This window comes from Lutra lutra, chromosome 1 (genome assembly GCF_902655055.1).
Source record: "Lutra lutra chromosome 1, mLutLut1.2, whole genome shotgun sequence".
Lineage (NCBI taxonomy): Eukaryota > Metazoa > Chordata > Mammalia > Carnivora > Mustelidae > Lutra > Lutra lutra.
Window position 1 is genome coordinate 214593192 of NC_062278.1, and position 12906 is coordinate 214606097.

Consider the following 12906-nt stretch of genomic DNA (forward strand, 5'->3'; position numbering starts at 1 on the left):
GGCTCTGCTCACTCAGGGACTCTAGGCCATGCCGACTAACTGGGGCTTCAGGAGTAGAAAGGGGGATGCAATGGGGAAATAATGGCGGAGCAGATGGCAGAGAAGAAGGAGGCTTCTGTTTACCAACATCAATCTCCAGTAATTAGCCAATTACTAGGGGGGGAAGTGTAGCCAAAACAGACTGTGGTGGTGATGGTGGGGGGTAGGGAGAAACAGCCCTTCCAAGGCTAAGTTGGGGCTGGGGCCCACTGCCTGGGAATGAGATAGCCTCAAGGGGGGGTGGGAGACACTGGGAGCCCCAATCTGCAGAGGCTGACAGACCACTCTGCCCCTTCGCAGCATAGCCATTATCACCTGTGCCCAACTAGCCCCCAGACCCAGACAAGCTGGAGTAGGAAGCTCCAGTAGGCACACACCACAGTACTGGCTTTTAAAACTTTATTCACTTCAAAACCTTTATCAGAGACACGGTTCTGTCCTGGGGTCAAGGGCGTGGCCTTAGCCTCCAGAACAGCTCTGATGTTACTGCCTCCCCAGGTAGGACAAACCAGGCCTCAACCTCTCCAGCAAAGGGATACAGGCCAGAGACCAAGGCCAGACTGGGGAGGGGGTCCTTGGGCCTCTTGAGTTTACCCCAGATGGAAAGGTTGGGGCTCCAGCTTCCCCTCACCCTGGAAGAAGGGGGGGGAGGTCTCAGGGGCTCTTCAGGGGAGGGGGAAGCAAGCAGCCGCCTCTCCATCTGGCTGCAGGGAGCTGGGACAGAGGCCAAGAGGGGCCCATCTGTCACCTCCAGTCCTGCCAGTTTCTTAGAGCAGGCAGGGCTGGGGCGGGGGATGGGAGACAGCTGTCTGGCCTGGGTCTTCTCAGGCCAAGATGGGAACGGGGGCCACTTGAGGAAGATGGGAAATAGGGTTTGTTTGTTTTTTTTTTAAAGTTTTTGATTTTTTTCCACTTCTTAAATAAACATGAATATATATATATTTTTTTCTTTTATAAAACTTTTGTGGAGTTGGGGGATGGGGAGGTTGGGGGGGGCGGCCTGGCCTCCCTGCATCACTCGTCATCAAAGTTCTGACTCAGGAGGAAGTTGGCAGCCAGGTTCTCGTTTTTTTCACAAGCGAAGTAGGCCTGGATCACCAGGCTCTCCGGGAAGCCCAGGGCTTTCAACTGCAGGAAGATGGGTGGGTATGAGCAGGGGCTGGGGGCCCTGCCCACCAGGGAGGTCACCCCCCAAGCCAGGCCTCTTACCCTCTCTATAGCTTCTTTCTCCTGTGGTGTCACCTGGATGTAGTTCATCTGCGGGGCCTCCTCACCTATGGCACCCCCCTCACCCTCCACATCAGAGATGTCTGCCAGCTCCCCGGGGGGCTCATTCAGCATCTGGATGAACTGCTCCTGGTGCCGGCTAATTTGCTGTGGGAGACAGAGGGGAAGGGACTGTGAGCCCCAGCACCTGATGCCCACCCACCAGGTCCCGATCACCGCCCTGCTTTTTCATTCTCTCAGCACACGTTCAGAGGCGGCCTATGCTGGCCAAAGAGCAACGCAATAGTGGATACAGGCCTGTCCTGGTGGAGCTGATGCTCCGGGGGAGGGAGAGAGGCTGTAAGCAAATAAACAGGTCATTATTTACAATGGAAATAGGGGACCTGGCATACAGTAGTGCCAACACTGGACTCTACAGAAAAAGTCCTGCAGGCCAGGGAAGAAAGGCCCGTGATCTGCAAGATGGGAGATAGAACAGTAAGTGCAAAGGCCTGGAAACAGAAATGCACTTAACAAATCCCAGAAACAAGATTATGTGGCAGGAACAAAGGAAACAAACAGCAGAAAGGGGACAAAACAAAGACATGAAGGCAAAGACCCGACCTGCTTTCTTCTAGTGTCTTCTAGTATGAAAGGACACCCCAGTGAAGAGAGAAAGACGTGATCTGTGTACATGTCAAAAAGACCTAACTCATCTGGGTGTTGCATACCTGCAGGTTCTACAACTCTCTACAGTTCTGTTTTGATGTATGTCTAACTTTTACTTCACCTCAAAAAGTTTTTTCAGGAGTCTGGCTCCTGGTGGAGAATGCACTGTGCAGGCGGTGCCCCTGGGGGGACAGCCGGGGAACTGGGTGGGGAGGTGAGATGGCTGCTGCAGGGGCTGAGTGCAGGGCCGGACAGAGTGAGATGTTCTGAGAAGACAGGTGATGGCCCACCCCAGCAGGCACAGGGCCGAGGCTCAAGCCTTGTGGGGATGGGGAGGGCTGGGAGGAGGATCTGCTCTGAAGTCTTAGACGTCTACAAGGCCCTCTCATGTTTGTGTCAAGTCAGCCATGGGTTAAGTGTGGCATTTGGAGGTCCCGGTTGGTTACATTGATCTGGGGGCACATCATTGCTCAAGATGATAATACAGGGAACACTAAACAGAAATGAGAAATAAAGGCGTGCAGCCCGTGCCCTTTAACACCTGGAGAAGGTAAGCAGGAGGAGCCAGCAAAAGGGACTGAGTGAAGGAGCAGCAGCAGATGACAGGCCCTAAACCAGGCCTTTACAGACGATCCAGAAAACCCTGTCACATCCAGGGTCCACTGCCCCTCTGCTTAGGAACCTTCAAGGGCAGGATGGAACCTTGCTGAGCACCGTGGTCCCAGAGCTAACTGGGACACACCAGTCCTCGATGGTGCCATACAACCTTGTATGCACTTAGGATGCACTAACTGTGCGTGAGGTCAAGCTAAAGCTGAAAGACCCAGAAGGTAGAGCAAAGGACCCAGAGGCAGACACACACCACACTAGCTGCCACACTGCTCCAGACCTCTGGAATCTTCCTCTGTGAGATGGTAACAGCGGCACCCACACCTCGTTAAGGTATTTGAGAAAATTACATGAGGGGCGCCTGGGTAGCTCAGTGCGTTAAAGCCTCTGCCTTCGGCTCGGGTCATGATCCCAGGGTCCTGGGATCGAGCCCCATATCGGGCTCTCTCCTCAGCGGGGAGTCTGCTTCCCCCTCTCTCTGCCTGCCTCTCTGCCTACTTGTGATCTCTCTCTCTCTCTGTCAAATAAATAAATAAAATCTTAAAAAAAAAAAACAAAAAAAAACCTGTCCCTCTGCCTGTGATCCCTGTCAAATAAATATTTTAATTAAAAAAAAAAAAGAGAGAGAAAATTACATGAAACCAGGAAGATCATTAGATCAAGAGCAGCAGGGGGCTGTCGCTAGTCCTGCTTTCCAAACACAGAGGGGGCTCCTATATACCACACTAGGCAAGGCTAGTTTCTGGGGCCATGGTACCCACAGGGGAGTGGAGGTGGTGTCTACCCTGGCTCTCTCCACCCCCAGGGCCGCACCTGCAAAAGCTGAGGATTCTCTTGGCCCAGCTGCTGGAGCAGGGCAGGCAGCAGAGCTGGGTTCTGCTGAATCACCTGCCGCATGTTCTGGAACTGGGGCTGGTCCCGCAGGAACTCCAGGGGGTTCTCTCCTGCTAGCAGAAGAAAGATGTATAGTCAGACAGCATGCTGGACGCCCAGAAGCTTGGGAGCCAGTGTAGGGAGGGCGGAGTCTGACACCTTGACAGCAGACACCCAACATACACATCTCCCAGTCCGCTTACCTCCTTCTGTGGCTGGCTGCTCCGACACCTGGCTCTCCTGGACAGAACCATGTTCTGGCTCGGGGCTCCCAGGAATTCCCTGTCAGGGGTCCTATTTAGTTCTAATGCACATCAGAACTGCCTCCCTTCTGCATACTCAGCCCTGGCAGAAGACAGGTGAGGCCTCGGCCCTGCCCTCCATAGACCCACCCCATCACTCATGTCCAGGCTCCTGCAGGAAGCCTTTCCTGGCTGGAACCACAACCCAAAGCCTTCAGAGGGCAGGTTTTGCCTCTCTGACCACCCGTCAGGGCACGTAAGCCCATGTACTCCCTTGAGGCCTCCCCAGGAGGGAGCAGCCCCACCTCACCGTGAGTAGATACTCCACGGCTCGGTGGGGGTTGTTGTAGCTGGCTCTCAGGGCGGCCACGACCCGCTCCCGCTCATAGCCCATGGACATGATCTCTGTCAGCATCGTCTCATACTCAGAACCAGTCACTGTGGAGGGAGCAGCAAGGCCTGGGTCACCAAAGAGGGAGAAGGGTAGCTCCCAGACCCTCCCACACCCACACAAGGCCCAGCTGCTGGCTGGGGCACCCAACTGCTTCTGCCCTGGGGACCACCCACCCACCTAGCGTGGATGCTGCGTCTTCCTCTCGCCCGCTGCTACCTGAAGAGGGAACAGAGCTGCAAATTCAAGAGAGAGAAATCGGACCCTGGCTTCTGGCGGCTTGCCCTCCCCCAGGTTAAGTAGGAACATGTATGTACTGGAATGTGCTGGGAGGACAGGGCCCAAGGTGGGGCTTCTGCTCCCTGGCCTTACCCTGACACGGACTCCGGGGATGTCGTGGGGACTGATTCCTCCGATGGGCTCTTGTCCTCTCTGGCAGTAGGTGGGGGATGGGACATGCCTGAGGCAGGGGCCGGAGGGAAGGATGTGGAGGACTCCGGGGCAGCAGTGGGTGAGGCCTCTGGGGGTACTGAGGTGCCTGGGCTAGTTTTGGCCTGTGACACCCAGAAAAAGGAGCAGGCATCAATTTCCCTATCTAGCCCCAACACCCCATCCCTTCTCAGCCCCACCCTATTCATAGCTAATCTCTCCTGGGCACACTGGCTCTTTGTCAACTCCCCAGCTAATTCACCCACCCTCCCAACCAGCACACTTCACCTACCTTGGTCACCATAACAACCACAAAGTTCTTCTCATCAATGCGATAGTCCCTGATGGGAACGTCATCACTCAGGATCTTGCCAGCATAAATGAGTTTCTGTCCAGCCACAGGGAAGGCATCACGACCCTTCTCAGCTTCTATCTTTTCCTTTAGCACCTTCACCTGGAAGGAGAGGAACACTCATTGCAAACCTCAAGATTCTTTCTTGAGTGGGGCAGGGGGAGGAGGGGAAGAGACCACAAGCCTCAATGGCAGAGAAACTAAGCTCCGTAGTCAACCATGCCAGATTCCAATTTGTTTGCCTATCCCACCATTCGATGGAGTGTTCACCAAACGCTACACACCAGGTGCTACTCTAAGTATTGAGTACATAATATAACACAGAACAAAACTCAGCACAAGTCCCCACTTCCCCAAAAGTAATACTAATGCGAGGAAAAGAAAAAACAAGTATGACTTCACATAACGTAAAGTATGATGAAAAATAAAAAAAAAAGAGAGGGGCGCCTGAGTGGCTCAGTGGGTTAAGCCTCTGCCTTCGGCTTGGGTCATGGTCTCAGGGTCCTGGGATGGAGCCCTGCATCCAGGGCTCTCTGCTCAGCGGGGAACTAGCTATCCCCCCCTCCACCGACTCTCTGCCCACTTGTGATCTCTCAAATAAATAAAATCTTTTTTAAAAAAAGAAAAGAGAATAAAAGAGAGGTAAGATTCTTCATTCCACACTGCTGACACTGCTCAGTGCCAAAAGCATCTTATGGGGACAATACTAAGTGTATAGTATCACTTTTAAAGCCTCACCACTGCATGAAGTAGCTATTAATCCCATTTTATGTTTGAGAAACAGAGGTACAGAAAGATTAAGTACCTTGCCCAAAGTCAAATAGTTGGACTAATTGAAAAACAGGAGTGCTTTTCTACAACACGTAGAGTTCAGGGTCTCCTTCATGAGGTAGTTGTTCCAAAAGTGCCAAACACATAGTTAGACGTTCAGTACGTCTGTTAGCTCCTAAGTCTCTTTTCAGCTAAAAACGCAACGCAATGTTTACACTATGGGCTCTCACATGAAGCAAAACCAAATATGAATCCCCGTTCTGCCATCACTTGCTTTATGTGACTGTAGCAAAGTTCTCTAATTCTTAAACTCCCACACCTATAAAATGGAGTGAAATTGTCAAAATGGCTCAAATAAGTTTGTTTTGCATTTTTAGTAAAATAACACTAAATCGCTCAGCAGGTGGTAAAGAACAAATCGTCAACAAACACAGACCACTGACACTCAGGCCGTTTATTATCATTATTATCGTCACTGCCGTCACCACTCGGGATCTCCTGATCACTACTCCCAAATTCAGCCACCAACGTCCCGAGGAGATGCTGCAAAGCTGGGAACTCGGAGCCCCGGTCCCAGAGAGCGTGGCCCGGCCGGGAATCTGAGCCTGTGGCTCCCGCGACCCGCGAGGGCGCTGACATTGAAGCTGGGGCCTGATGGGTGCCCCGGAGGTGGGGCCTCGTCCGGAGACCGGCCCATAAGTGCCATCAGCACGAGTGGCCGGGGGCTGGGCCGAGAACCAAACGGAGGTTCGGGAAAGTCAGGAGGCTGGGAGGGGTGGGCAGAACCCCGCCCGCGCCGTCCTCCCCGCCCCTCCTGTCGGGATCCCTTCCTCCCCCCCCCCCCCCCCCCCCCCCCCCCCCCCGGCACCCGTCGTTCCCACTCCCGGGCTCCGGTCCAGCTCCCACCGTCTCGTCAGGCTCCATGCGGATTTTGAAGGTCTGCTGCTGCAGAGTTTTGAGCGTAATGGTGACGGCCATGGCGGGGCCGGAGCGACGCGGCGGCCCCGGGATCCTCACACAACATGCAACTCACGCCGCCGCCATCTTAGCGCCCAGCCGCACCGCGAGCCGACCGCTTCCGGGGCAGGCGGTGCGCGCGCCGACCACCAGAACACGTGACCTGCGCGCGCCCCCCCTTAGCCTTGGTGGGCATGCGCAAAAAAAGAGGCCTCTGGCCAGGCATGCGCAGACTAAACTCGGCTCCCGGAGGTAGCTTCTCATTCAGCATGCATACGCATCACGTGGCGTCCTGAGTGACGCCATGCCCGTTAGCGGTGACGTCATACGGCCACAAAATGGCTCCGACAAGCTCCCTTTTCATGCCCTTATGAGTTTGTTGATTATATTGAACAAAATTTTTCGTGTACTTGTAAATATTTTTATTTCTTCATTTTTTTGTTTCCCAAATGAGTTTTGTTCTGGTTTGGCCGCCCTCACAGGAACCCTCACTCAGGACTGGAAAGATACTCAAAAGATCACCAACAACTAAAAAAATGAAAATTCTAAAAACATTTGTCCGTGGAAGCAGGGACAGGGGGCCAATTTGGGGTCTCATTCATTCCTGAGGGAGAACTGGATTTTTGGAATGAACCTGTAGTACTAGCTCCTGGGTGTCCCACCTCTCTGCTGCTCCTCACCCAACCACTTTGTTCACCCCATTATCCCCAGTCTGACCCCGCAAGTATTTAAGGAAACTGTCACCTTTCCAGGATTCTTTACTCTGAAGACAGAATTCTCTCCGGAGACTTTCCCTGGTTGCACCAATTCTGGAGGATACCCAGAGGGGTGGAGCTAGGCCATTGGACCCGGGTGGGAAGCATGGAGGCCCATCCATGAACAAGGAATTGAAGGATTAATTGGCCAAAGGCTGAGATCATCTCCCAGTTACTGGGTGGGGGTGCTCCCACCCTAAACTGACCATTACCTGCCTCCAAACCTGCTTTTTAGTTTCCGTTCAAGCACTCAAGTCCAGAACAAAGCAGTTACCGGACACCTCACCCATGGCACAACTGTAACCAGGTCCTGTTGCTTTTTCCCTTCTGGTGTAGAGCCTAGACATTTCCACCACAGTGCGCCAGGCTGTTGAAGGCTTCTTGCCTCTCTCCTGCAACAAGGGACATAAGCCCCAGACCACCTACTGAACTTCACAGGCAGCCTCCTGGACCCAAAGTGATGGGCGAAGCCCCAGGGGTCCTAGACCTTGTTGGTCTGTCATCTCTGCACCCTCCTTGGGGCCATCTCTTTTACTCTGAGAATTCAAAGACCACTGATGGTGCTATTATTTACCATCTCTGTACCTGTATTATAGCTACTGAGTAGTATTAAGAAATGTTTAAAATGGTCCAATCGTTCTATGTAGTCTTGCTTGTTAAGAGGTATATACATGGTTCACTGGGAAATGGATGGCATGAAATGGTGCCACAGTGTGGGTTCATAGCCCTCCCCTACTCAAATTCTGGAGCTCAACCTCATCCAACTGAATTGGTACTAGAAACAAAAACCACCAGTCTGGTGCAAAGATTCAATGAGTTAGTATGTAGAATATTTGTAATGGCACTTCTATCACTATTTTCTCACTGTTTTGAGGTTGTGAGGGGAAACAACAGCCCCTTGAACCTTATGGGGACATTCAACCAACACTTGCGCTGCTGGAAAATGAGCCTTACTCAAGAGTCACCTCCCCCAGAAGGAGACACAGGAGGAAGACACAAAACTTAATTTAATAGAAATTTCGTTTGTAGTTCTTACATTCTCAGTGTGAGCCAAGCTGGAACCCAACGCCCCACCCAGAAGTGGCCCAGTCCTGGGAGCAGGGGGAAAAGGGAGGTGGTGGGTGGGGGTCAGAGCTCAGGCCCTAGGAGCCCTGTTCTTCCTCAGTGCTGGGGGCTGGGGATGCCACCCTCTTCTCCTGCCCCCCCTCTGGGATCAGGAAGGAAAGCAGATGGCATCTTGGGCCTGGGGCTTCTCTTCCACACTCCCCTGCCCCTTTCAGGTTGGAGGGGAACTAAGGGAACTGGGGAGAGAAGGGGACAGAGGAAGGCAAAGATGTCAAGAAAGAGGAGGATCAGGAATAAGGGCTAAAGGAGAATCAAAGACAAAACACCAGTTTAAAAAAAAAAAAAAAAAAAAAAAGAGGGGAGGAAACAAAACCAAAATCCACCCCAAATCAGAACCCGCCTGGAAAAAAAATGAAAGTTCTCCAGTCTCATAGAGACATTATTTGGCGCAGCCGGCTCTGCGGCGGGAGCGCTCAGGCCTCAGTCCAGCCCTAGAGGCAGTGGCATGGCCCCTACAGCTCATCCTTGGCCTGGCCAGCGGCAGCATCTTCCTCTTCCTCTTCCTCCTTGTCATCTTCATCCTCCTCATCCTCATCCTTGTCTTCCTCATCTTCCTTGTCTGCCTCCTCCTCTTCCTTGCGTTTCTTGTCCTCCTCTTCCTCCTTTAGCCTCTGCTCCTCGTCCTGCTTGTCCTTCATCTGCTTTTCTGCCGCCTGTACACAGACCACATACCTCAGGCCCTCGCCCTCACCCACCAGGCCTGCCAACCCCCCCCCCCCCAGTCCAGGACCAGACCCTGGGCCCACCTTCGTGACACCCCAGGTCTCGTTTCCAAACTCCTCTGCATATGCTTCATCGTTGGTGATGAGAAAATTGTCGAAGATGGTGCCAGACTTGACCTGGGGGACAGGAAGATGGATGGAGAGGTGGTCAGAGGGGACATCGGATGTCCCTGGCCTTGGACAAGTCCCCCCCAAACCCCCCCGCCATATTCCCATGACAACTACACAATGCCCTTTGATTTTTTTCATCCATAAAATGGCATCTCTCAGTCTCTTCAAATATTTTTCTAGTACCTACTACATGCCAGGCACCATTCTAGGCATAAAATGTTTATTACTTAAGAAAACTGACAAAAATTTGGTCCCTCCAAAATGGAATTTTTCGAAAAATTTTTTCTCGTAGTCACGTTCTTTTTTTCTCCCAGTAGGCTCTATTCGCGATGCTGGGCTTGAACTCATGCCTGAGATCAAAAATTGCACACTCTACCAAGTCAGACAAGTACCCCTGAAATTAATTTCCTAACAAAGTTATCTAACCAACTTCTGGTTGTTAAGAGCAGTTAAATTTGTTTGCATAAAGGAACTTAGAAAGGTATCTGGCACATAATAAGCAGAGCCTCAAAGTGGCTGCTGTGAGAACTCTGGAACAACAGACCAGGAAATTCTTCAGGAAAAGCCCCACTTTGGGCTCAGATCTGCCCGAGGTTTAATGCTACCATCCCTTTCCTCCTGCATGACCCTGAACATTTAAGTACTCTAGGAATCCCCTATACGTCTCACCTGCCAGAGATCTAAGCCCAGAACAGCAAAGTTTTCATAGGCATAGATGTTGGTATCAGGGGAGTACTCAGGGTTGTCAATCTCTGGGTGGATCCAAGTGCCCTTGTAATCTGGGTTGTCAATCTGCCGGGGCTTCCACTCGCCCTGCAGAAGGGGAAAAAGGAACCAGTGGTTGAGTGGTGGTCGGTGTGCTACCCACTGGGCACCCCTACCCTGCTCAGAGCCCCAGGTCACCTTGTACTCAGGGTTCTGAATCACAGGTGGTTCCCACTCTCCATCCATTTCTTCATCCCAGTCCTCTGGCTTTTTAGCATCAGGGTCAGGGATGTGCTCAGGCTTGTCCCAGTCCTGAGGGTACATAAAAAAGACAGTCAACCCAGGGTCCTCTGCACCCTCCACATGGGGAGCCTCTGCCCAAGCACCAACCTCAGGCTTGGAGTCTGTGGGATCATCAATTTTGGCCCGCTCATCCCAGTCTTCAGGCTTTGAAGCATCGGGATCCTTTATCTTCTTGGGAGGGAGGAAGTCCCAATCATCCTCCAAAGAGCCTGATTCCACCTGGCTGTTGTCAATCTTCACCTCATAGGTATTATCCGGCCGCACAATCAGGGTATACAGGTGTGTGAATTCATCATCCTGAAGAGGGTGGGAGATGAGTGGCCCCGCCCACCATGCTGGCCTGAGACTCCCCTATCGCCATTTGTCACCACCCCCAGTCACACCTTGCAACGGATGTCCTTGTTGATCAGGACGTTCTTGCCCTTGTAGTTGAAGATGACGTGAACTTTCTTGGTTCCGGGGCCACAGATATCGGGGCCTAGGTGAAAAGCGAGTGCAGTCAGACCAAGAAGCTGCCTGCCATTGCAAAGCTCCCCTTTACAAAGGAAGACTTGCTTCAGGTCTGTGAAGGGTCACAGGACAGGAATCAGACCCTGACTGGTACTAAGGAGTAAAAGTGTAGCCTTTTAAAAAGGAAAGGAAAAGAAAAAAACAAAACAAACCAACAAAAAAATCAAAAACCAGCTCTAGAATTTAATGCCCTTACTTGTAATATCAGGAAAGAGCTACAGAAAATCCCATAAACTACCAGTTTCAGACCAACAACAACAATGCAACATTCTCAGCCTCCCTTCCAAAAACAAGCCTTAACTACATAAGTACTTCTCGTGTTCTCAAAACTACCTGTCAGGGGCTTTAAAGAACCCCTGAGATTTTAGTCTCCCTCTAACAAATCAAAGGTCAGGACCAGGGTGGGGCCCCTCACCGAACATGATGTTGTATTCAGAGTCTCCGTGCATGTCGGTCTGGTCCAGACCATCTGGAAAAAGCTTCACGTAACCGCCCCCACAGTCGATGTTCTGCTCGTGTTTCACGGTGAACTGCACCACCAGTGTCTGGCCCTTGTTGCTGAAGGGCTCAAATCTGGCCGACAAAGCGTAAAAGCGGGCATCCTGGCTCGTCTGCAGCCCTAGCAGGAGACCATAGTGAGGTCATGGCTCAGCCCCAACCTTCCAGGACCCTAAGCATTGGAGACACATGAGGGTTGCCCCTTCCTCCCCCTGCCCTGCTCATGGGGGATAACCAGGCTGTGTAAGTGCAGGGCTTCCTCCAGGAAGTCCTCCTGAATCCGAACCCCCACCAGCCCCAGGATCTTACCTTTATCCTTCTCCTGGTCACCGTAGAACTTGCCGGAACTGAGGACAAATTTGCCAAAATCTGACTTGTGTTTGGATTCGATCCAGCGGTCGGTCCACCCGTCTAGGGGATCAAAGTGGCAGGTCAGTGCCGCCCTACTGATCTCTTCCCACTGAGTATCTCCCAGTGGCCCCAAAGACTGGGAAACAGACAACCCTTAACTGACCCCACCCCATCCTCTAGTTTGACACCTTCAATGGCTTAAAGGCCTCTCCAGCAAATCCTAACTCCCGCCGCGGGAGTCTGCTGCACCCTCGACGCTCCCCAGGGACATGGAAGGGAGGCTCGCCGGCGGTTCTCGTCCCCGGAGCCCACCGTATTGGTCCTCTAAGCAGTAATTACACGGGAACAACGCAAATCTAGGCTGACGGGCCGCCCTCGTCGTCGGGACGGCCTCGAGACGGGACCAGGCCTTACCTCCGTCCAGAAACTGCTCCTTAAAGTAGATGGCGGGCTCGGCAGCGGCCAGGCCGAGAAGGCCGAGCAGCAGCGGTACGGGTAGCAGCATGGCGGGCCGAGGGGGCGGCGGCGCGCGGGCCCTTTAAATCTCTCCTCCGGCGGCGGCTCTGCAGTAGGGACAGACGCTGCCGCCGACCGCGAGCTTTTATACCCTACCGCCCCTCAAACCAACCTGGCCCGGCCTCTTGTCCCTCCCTCCGCGCCTTATCATTGGTCTGCTGCTACGGCCCTGACTTTCCATTGGACTCTTGTCGTCTGAGCATGTTAGGCTGTGCCTCGGAACGCAGGGTTCCCAGATGGCCGATTTCTATTGGCCACACAACTGGCCAATGAAGGTCGACCACGCGTTGTGGGGGCCGCCCACCGGTGTGGTGGGGGCCTCGAGCCCCTTCTGCCCAGGTCATGTGACCAGACCTAAACCCAACCCCGCCCTAGCCCGCTCGCTTAGCTCCCGGGTCTGGGCGTTTAAAGAACGCGCGCGAGTGCCCGTGTCACCGCGCGGGACCTGGGTCCTGCCCGCGCTCGCTCTTTCATCCCTCTGCGGGGAGGTGTGGGCACGGTTTTCCTAACCACTTTCTACTCTGCAGCTGGGGAGCCCCCACTCCGACGCGCTCGCTCTAGCTCTCCCCTGCCCCAGGCTAAGATGGGGCAAAGGGCATGAGAGCTTAGGGGCTGGGGACCTGGGTCCTAACTTCACCCCAGTGCCACAGTCTGCAGGCTAGCAAGTAAAGTGCCAGCTCTCTCCTCTCTGGTCCCTAGTCGTCCCTAGTGCCCTGACAGCCTGTCAGACTGCTGCTCTGTGACTGGGACAAGTCATTTAGCCTCTGAAGTC

General features: G+C 53.2%; 2 protein-coding genes across 3 annotated transcripts; both read right to left on the reverse strand.

Annotated features, from left to right (window-relative positions):
• Positions 1-424: 424 nt before the first annotated feature.
• Positions 425-6675, reverse strand: RAD23A (RAD23 homolog A, nucleotide excision repair protein). Of its 2 annotated transcripts, none has more exons than XM_047701081.1 (9): positions 6488-6675; positions 4751-4912; positions 4402-4583; positions 4210-4265; positions 3949-4076; positions 3600-3678; positions 3337-3467; positions 1249-1413; positions 425-1167 (listed from the first exon to the last, which is right to left on the reverse strand). In XM_047701081.1, exons 1-9 carry the CDS (start codon positions 6557-6559, stop codon positions 1054-1056), a joined length of 1089 nt encoding a protein of 362 aa, XP_047557037.1. In that variant the 5' UTR covers positions 6560-6675; the 3' UTR covers positions 425-1053. The 2 variants fall into 2 exon arrangements, with proteins under 2 accessions (XP_047557037.1, XP_047557030.1); XM_047701074.1 differs by having other exon boundaries at positions 3337-3470.
• A 1607-nt stretch (positions 6676-8282) lies between these two features.
• Positions 8283-12213, reverse strand: CALR (calreticulin). The gene is made up of 9 exons (XM_047701051.1): positions 12033-12213; positions 11577-11678; positions 11185-11388; positions 10643-10737; positions 10347-10556; positions 10155-10268; positions 9921-10064; positions 9165-9257; positions 8283-9071 (listed from the first exon to the last, which is right to left on the reverse strand). Exons 1-9 carry the CDS (start codon positions 12121-12123, stop codon positions 8871-8873), a joined length of 1254 nt encoding a protein of 417 aa, XP_047557007.1. The 5' UTR covers positions 12124-12213; the 3' UTR covers positions 8283-8870.
• Positions 12214-12906: the final 693 nt, after the last annotated feature.